General features: G+C 39.1%; 1 protein-coding gene across 1 annotated transcript in view; it reads left to right on the plus strand.

The window, feature by feature from the left end:
* LOC124154621 (TBC1 domain family member 12-like) overlaps nt 1–21973 on the plus strand; it is a 214680-nt gene that overhangs the window by 187091 nt on the left and 5616 nt on the right. The window contains exons 2-8 of the mRNA XM_046528460.1: nt 7989–8151; nt 9029–9302; nt 10047–10164; nt 11105–11236; nt 12319–12547; nt 17264–17464; nt 19998–20211. Coding sequence (XP_046384416.1) covers nt 7989–8151; nt 9029–9302; nt 10047–10164; nt 11105–11236; nt 12319–12547; nt 17264–17464; nt 19998–20211 — 1331 coding nt within the window. The remainder of the gene's footprint in view (nt 1–7988; nt 8152–9028; nt 9303–10046; nt 10165–11104; nt 11237–12318; nt 12548–17263; nt 17465–19997; nt 20212–21973) is intronic.

A 21973-nucleotide genomic window follows, 5' to 3' on the forward strand; every position in this document is an offset into this window, starting at 1 on the left:
CATCGTTAGCCCCAGAAAGGAGCGCCATAGAATGAGGAGATAATCTGGGTGACAAGAAAATGGGGCCGAGATCCGCTTAGATGAAACGTTTTATCAATCATTCTAGTCGTATTGACGTCGTACGTTGGGTGGTGTAACGCCTTGTGATCAATGGCGTGTATATTTCTGTGGCTTTTGCTTTTCGTTTGACTTCCATTCAGATCATTCAAGGCTCGAACTCGCTCCGTGGTTTGTATTTCTAGTTTTCGACCTATTTATCCCTATGTCGTCATTTGCTTCATTCTTCTCGTTTTTTTTTGACAGTTTTTCTTGAAGACAACTTTGTGAAATATACAAATTTTTGTCTCAGGGACAACAATCTTTCGCGTGACGACTACGAGACCCTGTGGCAATGGCGTTCTTTTCTCTCAAGAACTCTTTTGTTTCATCCTTGCAGTGCTCGGAAAACAAGAATCGTCCGCTGAAAAAGTGAATGCGGGATATTCGTGGTGTATTTGGGTTTTCTTCTCACCAGCTCACCATGGCTGTGAATAGACGACCTGAGGTAGTGTAGTTCGGCGTGGCACTGAAGAGCATATTTTTTTATTAGCGCCGGTACGAAAAAAATTGTAGAAAATTTGAAAAAAAAACGTGGCATGTACTAAGTTTTTGGACGAAGCGGACAAGGAGTGGAAAAATGCTTGACGTGGTAGGCGAGGATAAGAAATCGCGAGAAAAGACGAGGAGAGGACAATGAGAGAGAATGGAGAATTTTGGAGTGGCTGGAAAACGTGATTGAGGGAAGGATGGATGGAAGCGGAGAAAGGAGAAGATGATGACAAGTTTGGTGGGTAGAAGAAAGGGAAATAGAACATGTTCCAAACTAAAGAAAGTGGCAATGGGAGAGCTGTTGTACTGTGCTCCATGTAAAACAAACAATGCCGGTACATTAATTGCAATCATTCACTCAAATGTGGGCACTTCAGACAACGAGTGTGGATTGTCGAGTTTAGGTATGACTCCAGACTAAACCGCTCGCTTTTGGATAAAACTAATTCGGGGTAAGGAAGCCGGGGGTCACATCTCAAGGCGGAATATTTTTGTGGGGGCAATGGTTTCCTTGAGAGATCTGAAACCGTTCGGCCGAACGTTTTATCCGCCAGGCTGCCTGGTTCAATAATGTGAAATTTAGTTTCAGATTTTCGCATTATAATGACGTATTCAGTAACTCCAGCAGCGCAAACAACAGATATTTTCTAGAGGGAGCAAAATCGACATAAATTTACAAGTAATTTTAAATGGACACAGCAAATGATATTTTATATTTAAAACAAAAAATGTGAGGTTAAAAAAACACAATTGCAAGTGCAAGGAGATGGAAAGTAAGTACTACAATAACTCCAAAGCAGTTACCTCCATTGCTAAAAGTTTTCCTCATTCCAGCGAGTAGGGACCTTCCACTCTTATAATTGTTCGCTTTGTAAACTCGCCCGGGGGCGCTGTGATAACAGCATCCATGCTGATCCATGCCTCTGATTTAGTGCTTAGGGAAAGGTCTTCTCTTTTCGCAATGACTTGATTCCCTACATCGAATGGCTTTTGGAGCAACCGTGATGTTGAAAAGAAGAGCTCTTTCCTCTGCCATCGTATTGATCCCTGCCGAAGAATGGTGCTCACAAAGGGACCCGAGGAAATATATATATATTTCCCGATTGTGGTGAGTGCGAGAGAGGGAGTGCGAAGCCATGGGAGCCGACCTTGTGACCTCACCCGAGAGCTGTGCGGCAATATCGCGTGGATGCCGTGTGACGGACATCAAAAGCCTCGCCGATTGATCCGTCGCGCCTTTCAGCACAACTGCGGAAATGAAATCCGGGCGGAAACGCTCTTGAATGGCGGCATTAGATGCGCACACTCCTTGCGATTGTTTGAGGCTTTTAGGTGCTCCGATGCATGCGTGGATTTCCGAGTGTGCCTGCCTAAATGGGTCGTGGAGGCGTTCTTTCCTTGCGACCTTCCCTGCTCTTCCCCGAGTTCTGCCGGATCTCTTGCTGTGAAAGCACTGGAAAGCACAAACTTCGCTTTGACGGGACGTTTTCCACCCTTCCACCTGCTCAAACCACGTGCCGGATCAAAGGTGGAACCTACGTGAGGACGCCCATGATCGGATTAGGTTGATTGAAAACAGAGTTAGATACGGATTAGTCCGCCTCGAGTATTTCCTCCATAAAAAAAACATTTAATTCTCTCATTGTTTTACGGATTAGAAACGTACCATTTGAAAAACGTTCAACCACATCCTTCATGCCGTCACATGGTTTATATTAATCGTCTCCGTCTGCATATCATTCAATATTTGAATTATATCTGAAGTCTTTTGTAACTGGTGTTTCCATCTCCAATAATGACTCACTGACGTAATCTCTCGCGCATCTGTATGAAAGATAATGTATTTTACCTCGACAGCCGGTATTCATTATATTATCAACTTGCTTTTCGTGGATAGTAAGTTGTGTGTACTATTATTTTTATAGAAGGCATTTTTCCTGGAAGCCATTGCAACGTATTTATATTAAAACTCTCAAAGGGTAAACTCTTGAGTTGAAATTTTTAATCGAATTCAATCTATCCCCACTCCATCTCCAATATATTGTCGTACTTTATTTATAAGTTAGTATTTTCTTTCATCCCGCCTGCTGTCCTAAAAATTTCGCTCAAACGAATTTTACGTGGTTTAATTATAACATCTTCATTCCGTGGGAATCAGATATGGAAGTATTCAACTTCCTCCTCCAGACTAATCCCTCTTCGTCCCGAAAAAATCCAGCTTGTCTCTTTTTACTTTACCATTCTATGCAATGAAAGTCAATCTAAGTCGGCCGTTTTTCTTACTGTCCGCGCGCAAGTGAGCATAAAAAAATGAAAAAAGAATTGACGCCTTCTGTATGCCTTAATGGCATAAAAATTCCGGAAAATAACCTTAATAATCTGTAGGTATGTTAAACCACCCTTTTATTAATCGATTTTGGAAGAGGCGATACAGCAGATAATTTGAATCATGTCTTAAATTCATTTTACTTATAATTTTCTTCTTTCATTCGTCATGGGACCGATGAGTCCTGGTTTGACACTGTCTCCGTGAAAACGCGGTGGTTAGAAGCAGTTTTTTCCATAAATATTTTTTATTTCACATATATGTGTTGGGTTTTGAAAACATCGAGAACCCTATTGAACGCCTACGTGTTGCGTTGGTTGTCGTCTTTCATCCTTCGTTGCAGAGAGCACCCTGCGCGGCGCACGGTGGAGGAAAATCGAAATAAAAGCTGGTCAAGCCGCAATTTTGGATCTTTAAAATATTGATCCAAAAGTATTATATTCTTATGCTATAATATTCATACACGCAAATGGAGCTATTATTGATAAATTTGGTGCGTTCTTTTAATGTACGTTATGCTTCAGAAATTGGCAAAACGCATACACCTTCTGGTAGGAAGTTTTATAGAAAAAATCTCTGGTGTTTCTTCTCCTGTTGTGCAAAGTTTAGAGCTCTTTTTTATGAGAGTATATTACGGTTGAATCCATCCATTAAATACTATTTAGGTATTCTTCTTGGTAACGTTTACCTCGCTGCGGTGGTGGATCGGTGCGAAGGTGTGTGATGAACGATTGGGACTCTCCCTGGCCCATGTACACAGCAGCGACCATAAATCCCGTTCAACAGGATCTCCAACGCGACATTTGTGTGTGTCTTTGAGTTGGAGGGATCTGAAAATCCCACTGTCGCGTTTGCATATTTGGGAGAACGTCTGTCTCTGCCGCGAGTGAAAATTCAAACGCTCCCAGCATCGGCGACGCGTCTGATTCCGCGAACGCTCGCTTACCTTTTGACGTGACTGCGGCTTCGCATGAAATCCCGCAGCCATCCCTATCCCTCGCCCATGATCCTCCAAACACCCCTCCCCTGTCAACCGCGCTTAAGCTTATCAGCGAGCCCTACCCTTCATCATTTCCCGAGAAGTGATTCATTGTTGCCTTTGCAACGCTGAATCAGTTGCGATTTTCTGTATCGGTGATACGGTGATAAATTAAATATTTCTTCCTCGTAGTGAGGGATTGCATTTTGATTCATCATCATCATCCGCACTGGTCGGCAGTTATGAGATTGGTTTGACGCAGATCTCCAATCAATTCACTTATCAGTTGATCTTTTCACGCTTTCGTATTCTCTTACTCATCCTTATTGTGAATCATCGTGATTATGTATGCAACATAAGTATATGATTCCTAATGTATCTGTAGGTGTACGCACCAATCCTTATAAGATAGATTAATTACCATTTTCGCGTGTTTCTTCGACTCGTTTCTCCTGTTTGGGTTTCTAAACATTGTGAAAAATCCACGTAAAACGGTACGAGATAAGTCAAAGGACACAGGAATCGCTCAAGCTAGCTAACGAGTTTCTTTGCATTTAGTTAGATTAATTTTAGCGGTAACATGTTGGGCCTTGGCGAAGTCGTTTTTCTTTTGGCAATGTATGCGAAAATCATTTATCCAGCTGTGAAAGATAAGAAATTGTCATCATGAAAAAATTTCATTTTTTTTACAATTTAACTTTGAATTTTGGAGTTATTTTTCTTCTGAATCGACCACGGAGTAGCGTATCGTTAGTTTTGCATTATTTTACCTTGCATTAAGAGTATTTGGTGCGCCTATAAAAGTTTTCGTCGTCAAAATAAAAGCGAAAACATTCCATTTCTTTGCGCGGAACCTTTCCCCTCCTCCTTCTCCTCTCATCTCCCACATGCGACGTTCTCGTTTTTCAATCCGGCCGGCAGCAGCATCGCTAATCCCTCCACTCCCCATCTACCTTTAGCCTCGCCTCCCCCCCTCATTTTCCCCTTTGTTTTCGTCCGTGAGTGCTTGGAGGAGATGAAGTGGGGGGGCACTCACGTCATGGCGTCTCCTCTCCCCCCTCCTACAACCCCCACGTCTCTCTCCCCTCTCTGAAAAGCACGCGAATATTTGCGAAGGAAGAAGAACCCTAAAATTCTTACCTGTAGAACTCGCGTGACATTCTTGCATAAATTTCGTCGCCGAGCAAAGGTAGTGTGTCATATGCTCTTTAAAAGTGGATGTTTCCATTTATCAGTTGTGCTAAACAGGTGAAAATGTTCCGTAATTATTAACGTGAAAGCGGGTAAAAGACGTGTGTCAAAGTGAAAAATATTCCACCGTCAGGCTAAAATAAATACTGAATTGACTACAATTATTTTATTAGCTATACCAAAACACTTTGAAAATACCTTATTAATGAATTATGTATATCAAAAGTGTTATTTATTTCGAAAGTTCCCCTAATAATCAGAAAAATTGATAAGCTGAAAGTGCTATAATCCCGTCTTAGAGTTGAATGTCTCGTGTAAAAATGGCGTTGATGGAGTCTCCTTCTCGATTCTTTGTATTTATTGTTTTCTGAATATATTTAGAGAATCTGGGAGGAGAATAGGAGAATTCCCTAATCCTACTCGCTACGGCCAAAGATACTCTAGTATGATACCGAAATTATTTTTTTATTTCCTTAAGACTTAATTCTTCCCGATTTTCTGAATTAATACATGCATCAATGAGTATATATCATGAAAGAGAATACCTTTAAACTGGGAGAGTTGATGATACAAAAACCACAAGCAATAATACTGCATGCCACTCTGTACAGCTTCTAGGACACAGTAGAACTTGGGAGTTCTTTTTCAAACACCCTTATTATATGAAATATTTTCCAAGTGTCTGGAAGGAGAATCCAGGAGAACTACCTAATCCTACTCGCCGATGCTAAAGTTACTCTAGTATGATACTTAAATGATTATTTTATTTCTTAAAGACGTTAGCCAAACTGCATCCTCCAGACATGATGACATCATCCGAGGGAACTCTCTCGGTTTTTCTCTGAGATTGCCCTGGTGTAAGGGGTCTTCGTTCGCATCCACTCCATCGCCCTCGCTTCTCAGGACCTCACTCCTTCTCTGTTCTCTCTCTCTACTTCTCCGTGACTGGAGCTCTGAATTTTTCAACGAGGGCCAGACGTTGCGAGTGTTTCAGGGGCTCCAGCCGGCCCTGATGCGGGAGCAAGAGCATTAGTCACGCAGGCACGCTCACCCGCACTCTTTGAGTCGAGAAAGAGATTCGCTTTCAGAGATCACGCACCAATCGCTCGTCAGATTACGGTAATTGAACCCTCAGCTTGAAGTAGTTGCTCGGGGGGGTTTATGACCCTTCGAAGCGTCCCTCATTACCCGCCGAGAGTTATGTTCTGTGCGCCTCGCTCTCTCCAAGTTAATATGAGGAGCAAGTTGAATGAGATATCCAAGCGAATCCAAGTTCTCCAACTTAATATGCGTGGCAATTGAATGAGATATCAAGGGTCGCCCCCTCGCTGCTTTTTAAAAATTATTTTCCCCTCCTCCCGGATAACTCGTACGATAACACGTGTTTCTGGCGAAACGCTGCAGAGGTTTTTAATTTATTTCGAAAAATCTCTATGACCTTTCCAGATGCGTAAATTTTATGGCATATTTTTACTCTGTTTTTAAAAAAATTACTGGATGTTGTCGTGGAGTAGGTTTTTATCTCCATCTGATGTTGTTGGCCATTTATCTGGTTTTGCACTGGTTTTAAACTGAAGAGCTGCAATTTTTAAGTTATCTCCTTACGTCCATTGCATATTTTCGGTTGTATGTATTATGGTTCAGAAATCATTCTTATTTATGCACATTTTGTGTCATTGCACCAAGTATTTTATTTTGGTTATTGGAATACTCACGTTTAACACTCTTTGAGTTTTTCAGAACTCAGTTTAAAACATTTTACTATGATAATTTTATTTGGTTTACTACGTCTTCAGAAACAACACGATTTCCATCTATCGCTATGAACTGATTTCGCTTCTGTAGATGAAACATCTTCAACGAATAAGCTATTTTTTGTGCTAATTTTATTTTGCTAAAATATCCATGTCCAAATGTAAACTACTTACTTTCATCAAATTCTGGCCATTAAAAGGGCCTTAGGCAGATTTAGGGGGGGGGGGGGCACGTGCCCCCTCAGGCGCTTAATAAATGGACAAATTTTTAAACAGTTATCATTACGTTCATTGTGTTTAGTGTATTACGGAGTCTCAATCATTTATTTTCATATTTATAACTTTCATGTTAAAATAAAGAGAATATTTTGTACAGTGATTGTTGTATCTTGTTTTTAATCTCAAGTATGAGAAGATCGTTTACCTGGCAGACCATTGCACCCCTCCCCCCTCAGAAGAAAATGCTGGATACGCCCCTAGTTAGTGCGATCAAATTTTCTACCATAATTTATTCTCTTCAACTGGTGGGGTTATTAAGTAGTAAGGGATTGACGAATTTATGCAAACCAAAGGACTTAAACTTGGCTTTATATTTATTAAGCCGAATTATTGAAATTAAATGATAGTTGTCCTCAATTTGAAGCTAATATTTTTAGAAGAAGCAAAGTAAATTGCACATATTTATGTACTGTATCTATGCACTGGTGATCGGTTATCGATGGTTTTGTTTGATGTGCAGAAATGGTTGCAGTAGGCTATTGCCCATAAAGCTACCAAGTGGCTACATTTATTTAAGAATACTGGTGAAAATATGCCTAGGGGCTATATTAAATAGATTTTGGCATGCATTAATTAATAAGTGCTTGGAATCTGTAAGGAATAGCTTGTCTTTTTCTACACACCAATGAGCTTCCCACCTCTAGATTTGAAATTGGTTTGGGTTTTGATTAAATAGTGTGAAAATGCGTGTGTATGAAATTTAATCCATACTTCATTGAATAGCCCCAATGTTCTATTATTGTGGCTGATGTGTGCCATTGACTGTCAGTTGAAATCATCTTCGTTTTGAAAATGGGGCTAATTAATTTGTTTTATTTATTTATTTATGGGCTAATTAATTTAATGTTTTGTAATTATGATTTTCTTGTAGGAACCTGTTTGCGTGGAAGCTGTCCAAAGATGGTTATCAGGATAGCAATGGTTGTCACATCCCAGAAGGGAGTGCCCCTGGCTGGAAGCTATTTGGTAAAGTTCCTCCAAGGCAAAACCCTGTGGCAAGAGATCCTGCTATCATTGCTGAGGAATTTCAGCAGGTAGCTATCTTTTCATTCTTCAGCCTTTTATTATTTAATCTGAAGTTTATCTTAAATTATTTAATCTAAAGAACATTAGGTATACCATTAATAAACCTATAATTTCTCTGATATAAAATAGTGCATTTTGCATTGTTAGGCCTGTGATGTTTCTATGCTTGGGATTTGGACTCAGGCATACTTTGGGCATATCTACTTTTCATTTTATTGATGTTTTCCCTCTGTCCTCACATTAAAACAAATAAATGAAGTGTAAAGTTTTTAACGGAGATCATTGAGATCCATATCATCACATGGTCACATTTTTATGTGCTTTAATTTAGTGAATGATAGTGGTCCTCCATCATATGACTTTCATTTGAAAATTGAAGCATCCTTATCTTGATCTAATCAGGCTTTTAGTTTGTTATACATGAATTTTCCTTTATTTTGACTTTTGAAGTTTGATGTATCACTTATTCAACCATACTTTTCTTGGGAATCATTGGGAGACAAATGGTTCTTTGCAGAATATGAGTGTTTTACTTAAATTCTAATGGACCAATGTTAACAGAAATTGAAAATAAATACATTTAATGGAAAAATATTGCTTTTTACCAATGAAAATACCTTTCTAGGTGCTTAATGTAAGATATTATCAGCATTACTACTCATGTTAGAATTTTGTTGTTGGATGTTGAACAAGCAGTAAAATCTGAGTCACTTTCCTATTTTGCTAATTATTTGCATTGATGATTGTGAGATTGCATTGCAAAACGTCAAATTTGTATTTCTGTTTAACCTGTACATACATGGTTCACTTTACTAAAAAAATATACTTTAAATTTGTATGTGATGGCTATACTAATTGGAAAATGTGTATTTTCTCATGTTACAGGCAAAATCTGCAAGTTTGGACTCGAGTCACAAAACATCCAACGGCTGCAATAAAGGACGATCAATCAACATGCAGAAGTTAGAAGCAGCACTTACCAATGGACACATACTCCCTAATGGTTTGGACTGGGGAGGCAAGCCTGTAACCATCACGAACAGCACCACGGCGCTCATTCTGGAGAATAGGCCGGCTAACCTCCCAGCCAAGTCTGCCGAGGAGGAGGAGAGGCACCGACTGGAGTACCAATCCATGCTGGAAGCAGCGAGGAAGAAAGGTACATACATATTGCTTTTGTTGAAACTATTGTGGGTCATAGTGACTTGGGATCAGATGATTAAATGGTGCTTAACTTTACATCAAAATAATACCGAGGAACACACACAAATGATATGTATATGACAAGCAAACAATATGCTCTTTCTATTCTATTCAAGTTTTTCTTCCAATCCTTTAATGCAACCCCTTTGGGTATTCTCAATGCTTAGTTATTGTTACTTTGATTAGTTGCTGTGTGCCACACGTGTCCTGATATAAAACAAGTGGTATCAGTTACGAAATTACATGCTCATTATTTTTCATCGCATGTACATAATATGTAGTTCAGTCAGTATGTTAACATTATCTCAATTTTCACTCCAAAGCAGAATATTGGTTAAAGTATAAGAGTTAATTCTTATATATGTGCATTTGGGATTATTAGCAATAATGCTACTTTCAATATGGTTACGTTTAAAGCAGAATTTGAAAAATGGATGTACATCTCCCGGTAGACTTTCATATCATCATAATTAACTATGTATTGCAAATTTAATTATTCAAAAAGTTAACTCTTTCTGTTGCAGTTTTGGGAGTCAATTTTTTCGAAAAGTAATGAAACTGCTGTCATTGGGATCCTATCATTAACACAACCCAATTTTTTCAACGATGAATTAGAATATGAGAAATCCACCAATGGACCTAATTACTGCAGTATGATTGTAGGTTTCAAATTGAAATGAAAGTAATTTTTTGTTTCCAGATCTGAAAGAGGCAAAGAAACGGAAGAAACAACTTCAGCAGCAACTCAAGTTGGAGGAGCAGTTGGCTCATGCAGTGCGAGTGTGGAACTCGGAGGTACTGCCAAAGTGGGACACAATGTGAGTGATTTTGATTAGAATAGGTGATACTTCTGTATTATACTACCCGGTATACTTGAAACTAGTCAAGAGCGAACACCTCTATGTGTTCTATGTCCGGGCCTGCTCTCCGGCTGTGGCGCTCTGCGCGCACAATTTGGACTGCTTGTGGGATCATATGCTCAGCAGTCCAGCTACACCTTGTCCGGTAGTGTCCAAAAATATCAACAGGGACGAATGACGCCTCTGTAGTTTCACTGGCTAAAGCACTTGACCGGAAATTGTGGGGGATCAGGGTTCGAATCCCAGTCAAGGCGAATGATTTTTTCTCTGTGGATCTTTGGCATGATAATTTCCAGCTTTAGAACTTGAATTGTGTAGAATAAAATTCTTAATACATTACAAAATCACTTTAAAAAATTCATTTTGATTCTCTGTTACTCCTCTAACCCATTGCTCATTACAGTGGCGTAGCCAGGAATTTCGTTCAGGGGCGGTTCATAATGAGGGGAAATTTTTGGAAAACAGGATGCTAAGTAGAGGGTTTTAAACTTATTTTAACACTTTTCATAAGCAAAAAAACATCATTTGTCAAAGAAATCTTTTGTAAATTCAAGATTTTTCAATATTTTGTTTTCTTTAATGAAGGAAAATAATTGCTTTTTTTATATTTGAGGGGGGGGGGGGGGTGGACCCCCTGGACCCCCCTCTAGCTACACCACTAGCTCATTAGAAGCATTTCCAGTTATATATTTTGAATAAAAGAATTATGTGCAGTTATTTACCCTGATGGCATAATAAATCACTGATAATGGGTTAATATTATGCTGTAATTATGGATATTGTTAGCTCTCACCAAAATTTTATCTTTAACGGAAAGCATATCAGCTATTGACATTATGTGTAGTCTTTAGCCGCTCTGCAAAATTTGTCAATGATTAATCTTAAAAATTATTTTCAGGAAAAACTCTCGGAAAGCCAGGGAGTTATGGTGGCAAGGGATTCCTCCCAGTGTGCGTGGGAAAGTGTGGCGTCTTTCCATCAGCAATGATCTGAACATTACCCCTGAATTGTATGAAATTTGCGTTAGCAGGTATGGATTAAATTTTATTATGTTTTGTTCTGGAAAATAACCATGCACAATCTTTGTTTTTTTGTCATTGGGAATTATTTCTGTGTCGTTGAAAGCAAGAATAATGCTTGCCAATAATATATTAGTCATTTTCATGCTCTTTTCTTTAGTTATTTCAGTTTGAAAACAGGTTTACTTTCTTCCTGAATCCTAATTTGGCTTTTTACCTGGCTATTTACCTTTGCCTCATTTTAAATGAATATTCATTTCCACTATAAAAATCTTCCCTTTTAGATTTTCAATTCCAAACTTTGTCAAAAAAGTAGATGGAGGTCATTTTTTTTATTATCTTACTTATTTAAGTATGTGTAATTCCCCTGTTTTCTGCATAGTTGATGCTACTTTTCTCTTTCATAAGTTAGTGAGTAACATGAGCTTCAATGCCAGGGTTTAAACGAAGGCATATATGATGGTGTTGTCAATGGTTATTTCAATTGTTTGTTGCATTTTGTGCCTCTACAATATTGCATTGATTTTTTGTATGATTGCAAGGTGTAACCTTTGGATATAACTTTACTGTTGTTGATTTATTAAGGGTCTTAGATTCTGGAATACCCTTCCTCACTCTACATGGTATAATTGGTTAATTATTATTGTTTTAACTTTTTGGATCATTTTAATTTTTTATTCATTGATATGAATGCCATATTTTGGGATGTCTTAAAGAAATTGTAAGGGTACTTACTGTTGGTTGTTTGGAAGGGGAAACAAATCAGCTATTCTTGAGGGTATGGAATTCCTCACATAGCTCCACCAAATTAAATTGACACTAATGATTATTCTTATTAAATACAGAAGAACCATTGGGTGATATACATCCCCCATGCCCTTTCCTGGATTAAGGGAGTCTGTTAGTTTCAGAAAATTTTTAATAAATACAAGAACCCTCATTTTAATTTGTTTTAGACTAAAGAATAATTGAAAATCATCCATTTTAGTATAAAACTTGGCATCGTGCTCAGATATTTTTTTTATTTCTTTCAAGGGGTTTGTAGTTTTTTAATCCATTTATGTTTTATGATTACCTTTGTGTCTTTATTCAGAGCTCAAGAAAGATTGAAAGCTGCTGAGAATGTGTGCAATGGGAGTGTTGTATGTAATGGTGTGTCGTCTGAAGGAGAGGGCTCAGGAGGGCACAGCACGGACGGCAGTTTGTCAACCATGAATGGTGAATCCGAGGAGGGAGGGGAGAACCCTGACAAAGAATCCAGCGTGGAGTTGATTCAACTTGACATATCTCGCACCTTTCCTCACCTGTGTATATTTCAAGAGGTTTGAACCCTATTATTACCTCTATCATCTTTAGTTGTAAATTAAGAATTTGATGGGAATATTTTTATAAGTGGAGTGGGTGATGGAAAGGCTTTGCTTGCTTGAGTTTATTGAGAGGGGACATGACTAAGAGCTAATTTCATGGTAATTATGAACTCAAGAAACTTGAAGTTTAAGCAGCACACTATTTTTTTTAAATCATGTAATTTTTTCCATAAATACCATCTAAATATGGTTGTATGGTAGGGCGGATCGCAAAAATCGATTTTTTTCAAATCCATCTGGCCCAATGAAAAAAAGTTGTGGGACCGATCAAAAATAAAGCCTGAAAAATTTGAGACCTGTACGTGAACCCCTGACCCTCGCTCAAATGCAATTTAGGGGGGGAGGGTCAAAATTCGAAAAATATAATATTTTATGGACATTTCCTATAGATTTTGCCGAGTAACTGCCCTTTTAGGGCAAAAATTTCGTGCATTTTGACGTATCTGCCACCGTTTAACCACAAAATGCCTAATTTGAGTCCGCGTCCGCGAAGAAAATATTCCAACGCCCACGCAGCGTCGCGGATACCAGAGCCGCAGGCCGATCCCTTCCCCTCCACGCTCGCTTCTCCCCCTCCCACGCCTCTAACACAGCAAAATTCATCCCGCGCATGCTGCTAGGAGGTCGTTTATCTTTCATAATATAAATCAGAAGATGGTAGACGGTAAAAAACGATGCGTAGTGAGACGACTTATCCCTTCTTTGGAGCCTCGTCGGCGTTAAACAAATCGATGTTACCAACTTTTAGAGAAGTGATGAAATAATTTTAGACCTGCGCACGCAGGAAAGGAGACTACGGTCTTGAAGACGCCTCTCGAGTGGCTATGAAGGTTTGGGAACTTAGGTTATGCACTTCTATTCCGGTATTGTCCGACAGCTGTGACTAAATGGATGAATAAGGGTGAAGGCTGCCGGCGTACCCTCCCCGCTCCCCTCTCGAACGCCCCAGATGCAGAAAAATTCACACCAAGACAGTTTCTTTCTTCGTTAGTCTTACTAATATTTGATTTATCAGCATCGTCCAGTGAGGAACAATCACGAAGGAATTATTCAATTACCTGCTTTCCAGTCTGTATTTCTTATGTTATTGTCATTCCTTGTCTTTTGCTGCTGTCAACAAAGTTTTGGTAAATTCTTTCGCGAATCTCTCGTCCGTATGTATAATAAAAGGAATATTGAAATTTATATTTGAACTTTCATCAAAAGATTTTTAAATTCCACAGCGCTAAGCTCGGATATAGCCGAAGGAACCGGAGTCTCTCTACAATATATCATCAGCGGGTAGTACTTTACGTCGATATTAAAATCCAGCAAATTAAAAAATATCTCGGATTGGTCGCCAAACGCATCCTTGCGGAAACGCATATTGGGTCCCTAGATTACCCTCCCAACGTTTATGTCGCAAATCCAATTCAACATAGTGCAATAAGCAAATAGATCACTGTAAGGGATGAAATACGATTAGATGCTTTCCCGGCGAATGATGTGGGTAAACTCTTTTTGGGGTTCAACAAAATTTATCTCTTAGGATGAGCCCCCAGTCGGAGCTTGAAATGTTGGCCATTATGGAAAAATTAACCCGGTGGGAATCCCGAGAAGAGTCTACCCACACTGCAAGGGATGTCTGAATTATGCTTATTGCAAAGGGATGATGCCTCCTTTTTGGGCGGTATTCGCTTGGTACCATCATAATCAAATCCTTTTTAATTCTGTGTATCTAATTTTCACTCGAAAAGGAATCGATAATCGCAGATTTTATAACTTTTGCTAATCCTCCGACGGGGGAGGCAAACCTCCAAAAGTGGGACCCTGTATCTTCAACTAACACCACACATTCCCCTTTAAACTGGTATTGATAAGTCCTCTTCCCTTTTTTCATCAGACAAGAGTATAGTCTTTCATTCCAATAAAATGAGACCCTTTGATGACACCTCTCTTTTCTTATTCACAGTAATTAGCATCTCTTTCTGTCTACGTAAGTAATTCCGGTACACTAGCTTTGATATATCTTACGAAGTTATGACTTTTGCATCAGCTAAAGTTGCGGGAACGATCATTGTTGTTGCTTGGTTCTGGCATATACCTCTATCACAAGTTGGCAGACGCATTTTCCCCGAAGAAGTTCCAATTTGATAGTCCTTAATGTTTATTTCATGAGGAAAGTAGAGATACAAATCGGCTAATTTCTCGCCATTTTAATTTTCTTCGGATGAATTGATGAAGAAAACTTTTGATACTATTTTCCCGTGCAAGAATTGACGATGATGACTCAACGCTCGCCTACGATTCCCTTTTTTCCTAAGTTGTCGAGTTTCTTTAGGGTTCAATCCAGCAGCCATCATCTTTCTTTTCGTCAGATTGTTTCTCAAAATACTTCTCATTGGGGGAACCTTATGCTCCTCCATGCACTTACACGCAAAAATATCGCATAATTTAAAATTTTCCTTTAAAATTGTTTGAGTCTTGTACTTCAATAAAACCCTACTTTTGGCCTATTAGTAGTATTAGATTTTCCGTAAGTTTTAGTACTTCCTGTGGTACCGCTAAATCTATTTAGTCACATTCATAATGGAAGAGAAGCGCGTCACCATAGTTCGCACACCTTCATAGCCACTCGAGAGGCGTCTTCATAGACCGTAGTCTCCTTTCCTGCGTGCGCAGGTCTAAAATTATTTCATCACTTCTCTAAAAGTTGGTAACATCGATTTGTTTAACGCCGACGAGGCGCCAAAGAAGGGATAAGTCGTCTCACTACGCATCGTTTTTTACCGTCTACCATCTTCTGATTTATATAATGAAAGATAAACGACCTCCTAGCAGCATGCGCGGGATGAATTTTGCTGTGTTAGAGGCGTGGGAGGGGGAGAAGCGAGCGTGGAGGGGAAGGGATCGGCCTGCGGCTCTGGTATCCACGACGCTGCGTGGGCGTTGGAATATTTTCTTCGCGGACGCGGACTCAAATTAGGCATTTTGTGGTTAAACGGTGGCAGATACGTCAAAATGCACAAAATTTTTGCCCTAAAAGGGCAGTAACTCGGCAAAATCTATAGGAAATGACCATAAAATATTATATTTTTCGAATTTTGACCCTCCCCCCCATAAATTGCATTTGAGCGAGGGTCAGGGGTTCACGTACAGGTCTCAAATTTTTCAGGCCTTATTTTTGATCGGTCCCACAACTTTTTTTCATTGGGCCAGATGGATTTGAAAAAAATCGATTTTTGCGATCCGCCCTATTGTATGGTTCTGCAACTCTCTTTAGAAGTCAATCATAGTGTTGTAAAATTATTTAAGGGTTTCCCCATATCTTGTAAGAACTGCCAACCATTTTTTTCTCTTCTGCCGGAGACCTTGTCAGGGCTAATCAGCCCCCTTCTTGAGGCAGGACTTTAACCCAAGAGAAGAAATGTTGGCTGCTTTCACAATTGACGTGGGGAAATACAAAAATGATTCTGTTTTTTACATGGACAGCACCCGTAAAATTTTTAATGCTCCAATCAAAATGTTGTAGTTGGCAGCGAGTTGGATGATTTTGCAGGTTAATATTAATGATCATAGATGGAGGGAGGTTGTCTTTTGGGAAGGCTGTTAATGAATCCAAATATTTTTGTTCATGTTATTCAATACTATTGTTGTAATATTTCTTGATATAGGTTATAAATATGGGGGTGGACTTGGGTTTCAGACACCTTCTGTATCATACTTGGTATTAATGTATAACCAAAGAGTGAGTTGAAATTCTTTGTAACAGCCTGCCACAATTTGCCCTCAAGGCACGTACAATTTTTTCTTGCTCATTCCGTTAAAAAAAGCGGACAATATTCTTAGAGTTAAATACACCAAAGGATGAAGTTCGCCATGAAAAAATATTTGACTTAGCCGGGATTCGAACCCGGATCTCCCGATTTTCATGGCGAACTTCATCCTTTGGTGTATTTAACTTTGCACCCGTGCGCGTGACTGCGTACAAAGTCACTTGTTCCTTCAGTGCTTTGAATATTCTTAGAGTTTGGTTTGGGGGAGCACTTGTGAAACTGAATTTGCATGCCATTTATCTCTGTTAAAATTACTAGATCACCATTAGATTAATGCATAGGGAAAATCAGTGGGATGAGAAATACATGGGGTACGCAGAACAAGGTGAGTGAATAACCCCTTGGAATCATGGGATTTGCGGAAAATGGGTGGTCTCCTAAATTGCAAAAACTGCAAGATGCATATAATTAGAGTTAAGTCTCCCAGGACAAATTAACTTTCCTTCTTACATCTTCTGTTTCTTTAGAAGTGACCCTTTTTATAATGTGGTTGGGGTTTTGAGTCCACCCATAAGGTTTTTTTTATACTGCAAGTTACGAGGCCTAAAATTTAAAATTTTACTTTATATTAATTGATTATATGGTAGTTTTTATGCCAGCTTATGCTTTATTCTGTGCGTTTTCATGTTGCAAAATGATTAGTAGGTAATTGGTAATGAGAAATCTACTTGGTTTCCAAGGTGCTTTCATGATAATGATAAGTACCTATTTTCTTTCTTAGATTTTTGACATTTTTTATCCCAGCTCTGGATTATCGACCTTTTGTTTGGTTATTTTAGTTTGAATCTTATATATCCACTGTTTATAATAATTGTACAATAAGCACCTTATTTACTTGTTTGCCTTCTCTTTGCAGGGAGGTCCATACTATGACATACTTCACAGTCTGATTGGTGCATATGTGTGCTACCGCCCTGATGTGGGCTACGTTCAAGGGATGTCATTCCTAGCTGCGGTTCTCATTCTCAACATGGACGCTCCAGATGCCTTTATTTGCTTTGCCAATCTTCTTAACCGTCCGTGCCATGTTGCCTTCTTTCGGCTCAAGGAATCTATCGTGAGTTATTTCTGCCTTTATAGCAAGTCTACATAAGTGCTATTGAAAGACAATGGATGTGAAGGACATACATGTATGAATTCATACTTTCCTGGTGGGAAATAATCATTTACAACGTCGTGTTGCAAGTGATTATTTCCCTTCAGCTTGCTGAAGAGGAGCACTTTGTGCTTGAAATACGCATATTCGACGATCACCCTCATTCCTTTGTGTTTCTTCTTTTTTGAGTACGCTCTTTTTGAGCGGTTCTCCCAGAATTTTTCCCCTACTGTGTGTGTGAGTGAATGTTATTTGTGTATGTGAGTGTGATTGGGTGAATATTTGACATCTTTAGTAGGGTCTTATTAGCTCTGCAAAGGATCACAGGTAGTGTGTTTGTATTAATAACCCGGCATCCTCAGTGGGGTCCATCAGCCCCTCATTAATGGTGCCAAATTTCACAGCCATTGGGGAGACTCTTTTTGTTTTGTACTTTTCTGGTGGATCATATTTAGGAATTTTTCTCAGGTTTCACACAAGGCGTATGAGTTTATAAATGGCTATTTGTGTGGCTAAGTCTGCCACCTTCTTCAAGGCTTAAAGTGATATATTTTAAACTCATTTGCTCAGTTTCTTAGTTATTTTGTAAACAACAAAAATTATTTGAAAACTGAAGTTAAAAATATCAAAATTTGGTTTTGTGCCCTTAAGGCAGTGGCAGGCTTAGTGATAGAAATATTGGCCATTGACCTGGTATTAAGCAATAGATATTGCTCAAAACATTAAACTTATTTCTTCTGATTTCACCTTATCTCTCGGTGTGTATGTCAAATTTAAGATGGAGAGGAGTGATCTCAATTTCTCACGAGTGTTCCACACTTGAAAATGTGTCAATCCTTTGAAATAGGTGCTGAGGATTTTGTTGTATTTCTGAATCATGTAAAGTATTTGATAACACATATTTATAGGCAATTAAGGATTGCTTCTGGAAAACCTGAAAAGATTTGGAATCATGGAATTCCATGGAAGTCTTGAAAATTAGTGAATGTCAAGGAAAATGACAAAAAAATCAGAAAAAAATGTATTTGAATAAAAAAAATAACAATCATTTGTCTTTTTCATCATCTACATGCCAATATAAGAGCATCCCTTTTCCAACATGTCATTCTAGTGGTTCTTGGTACAGCAGACTCCCGATTATCCGGCTGCGGTATATCCGTGTTGCGGATTATCCATGTACGATTTTCACTCTCGCTCAATATTATCTGTGGTCTTTATGAAAAAATAAAATCGGATGCAAAATCATCGCAATTACTGCATTAATGCTAGGATACAGCGCGCTTATTATTTCCGTTAGAATCCTCTCCGTAAAATGGAAGCTATCGCGTGCTAGCTCCATTCACGGGAGTACCATGTTCCTGTTTTCCAAGCCTTGCAGTGCGCGACCGCACTCCATGATCACGGATGCATGTCCTACAGCAGTTACAACCCGGGCAACTTGTGCAAGATGCGACTAGGTGGCGTGGTGCCTGACAGTGTAGTTTCCGACGTCGAGCAGTGGTTTTGAGGCATTAGTGCAAACCACTTTTCAGTATCTGTGATCACACAGCCACAGATGTGTGGTTTTCTAAACCAGGCCTTACATGGAGCATTAATAATTCGAGTACAACCATGTTATCGCCGCTAAAAAGATCGCAAACTGGTGAAGAAATCTCTCAATGAGTTCGCGAAGCACTCTAAAATAACAGAATAATGGCATAAATAATAACATATTGTTTTTTTACGTAACTTATGAGCATTACAAGACATTAAAGTGAAATTTTGGGTTATCCTTGTTTTATGATTATTCGTGCCGTCCTTCCGCATCATTAGCCTGGATGATCGGGAGTGTTTTGTGATAGTAAAAAAAAATGATTTTATGTTGTGTTTTAGCTGAATTTAAGGGTGGAATTTATATTACCTTTAATTCAATTACTCTTTGGATTTATGGGAATAATTTGAATCCCCTCTAGGGATGATTTTTGGTAAAATACACCATATTAAATAGTCTGTAAATCCTTTATAAGACTTATAATGCTAGTTTGATAAATGAGTGGCTACCTCACAATTCTGCTTCGTTATTTTTAGCATCGTTTCTTCCTTTTATTCTCTTGTAATATTATCACGATTAGCAGAGCCAGATTTACCATAAGGCAAAGTAGGCATGTGCCTAGGGGCGTCACAGTCCAAGGGGCACCTTCTGTCATCTCATGTGAGTGGCTATGCCTTATCATAAAAATCAGGGAGGGGGGGCTCAAGTGAGGAGGTGCCTATAGTGTAACTTTGGGTAAATCTGGCCCTGTTGATTAGTATGAAGTTCTTACCTTCAGGACATAATGGTTATTTGGGTTGTGTGTTGGTTTTTGCACTCACATTTTGATCCATAATCTTGGCATTTTTTAAAATGAATATTTTGATTCACATGGAATAAAAAACTTTACATAATCTTGTGATCATTGAAATGACTGTGTTATTTATCGTCAAATATATGGTTTCTTTGATTCACTCTCCCCAGATGGAGGCTTACTATGCAACATACAAAGACTTCTTCCGTGAGAACCTCCCGAAGCTGTGCCAGCACTTTGAGCAGCAGGGTCTCTCGCCCGACCTATACCTCCTCGAGTGGCTCTACACCGTCTTCTCCAAGGCAATGCCCTTGGACATAGCGTGTAGAGTCTGGGATGTGTTCCTGCGGGATGGCGAGGAGTTTCTCTTTCGTACAGCTCTAGGTAATATGTCAAATACATTTTATCTTTGAATGATATCCATATATTGTAACAGGAACAGTTTTGCTACCTCCTATGTTATTTTTATTCTGTAGTTCTGACCATTAAGGAAAAAAATAACTCAGCCATATAAAGTGAAAATTGTTAGCTTAATGTTGATTTTAAGGAGAAGAAACAATTATTTTACATGGGCTCTACTATAGGTTAATTTTGAATTGAATTAATGTGGTGTAGAAGAATTCCTGAATATTACTCAACAGGAAAAATTCATTCAAGGCTGAGAAAGAACAGAACCTGAACACCAAGCATTTCACTGAGTAGTTCTCTGCTAGTTTCTTGAAGAAACTACCCAGAACTCACCATGAGGAACTGGCTACCATGGAGTTCCACCCATGTCCTCCCAGCCAACCTTTCAAAACTACACATATTGTGATTTTTTTCGAATTTTGGTTGAATTTATCTGTTTCTTATGCATCCATGCCTGCGTTCTGTACTGTACACGGATTTTGATGCCAACGTTATCATTTGTACCATCCTTTCAACTGCTTGTGTGTGGCAAGGAAAAGAAGGTACTTCTAATACAACTCTTTCCGTAACAAGGTCTTCGACATCTTTGTTTGTCATCCTAGCGACTAATGGTGGTTGATATACCTCAATTGCTTCCCAGTCAACCAAGTCTATATAATTTTGAGCATCGAAGTTTAGCTTTGGAACTTCAAATTTTCTCAATTCCTTCCGCTGAGTTTCTCCCGATTTCAATGTCTTTGTGATGGCCAATGCACGAATTTGTCTGCGTTCATCGGATAACATTGCAAGCAGAATATTCTCTGGGTGAGCAAAATTACATTTCCCTGAGTTATAGAGTAGAGGCATAATTTGTTGTCTCTATCCATACATTAGAAAGGAAGAATCATGTTCGTAATATGCATCGGGCCTTCCGTGCAATATGGTTTCAATTTTATTGAAAACCGCATTGGAGCGTAAACTTCGATAACAAATTTAGCCTGGGTCATCAGTTCTTTTGACGGTGCTCAACGGAAGTTCATTGAAATGAAGCAGGTAAACAAACCAATGTGAGGGTCTTCTTAGGACCATTTCCATTCTCCTGATTACTCCGGCATGGCTTCCGGTATTAACTGCAGTTCCATCGCACCCAATTGCTTGTAGTCCATCGATATTGATCATTTCCTCCGCTAGAAAATTCATGATGGAATCTTAGAGGCCAAAAGCTTTGCTGACACATGGGATGACATGCCCTAAGTAGCATGAACCAGGGTTACATGCTCCTACACTATTGTTTTTCGCTTTGATTGACTACAAACGAAAGCAGAGTCTTTCCTCTCATTGAAGTAAAGCGCTTGTAGTTTAACAGCTCCCACATTCCTCCGAAGAGACGTACGCAATCTTTCCCTTTCCATTCTAACTTTGTTCATGTCAACAACAAGTACATCGACTCCTTGGGTAACCAACCCGATATCTTCTAGGTGCATAGATGCAAGTGCTGCAGAGGCACGGTTTGATATGCAGAATAGTTCACAGGCTGAGGCAAATTTCAAATCATTTACACTGACCTTTTTCCATGAAATCCTCTCCTTCACTTGCATCACATAACTCTCCGTTCAATGTCATTTCATCACCTGAGTCCTCCAAACAGAAGTGTTATGACAAAATAGGGTGGAGCATTCGGGTGTTCCTTTGTTCCTTCTAAACTGCAAAGCCTCGTCTTCTTATTTTTGGTCTCCTGCACATCGATGGCGCCTATAAT

Source organism: Ischnura elegans, chromosome 2 (genome assembly GCF_921293095.1).
Source record: "Ischnura elegans chromosome 2, ioIscEleg1.1, whole genome shotgun sequence".
Classification (NCBI taxonomy): Eukaryota; Metazoa; Arthropoda; class Insecta; order Odonata; family Coenagrionidae; genus Ischnura; species Ischnura elegans.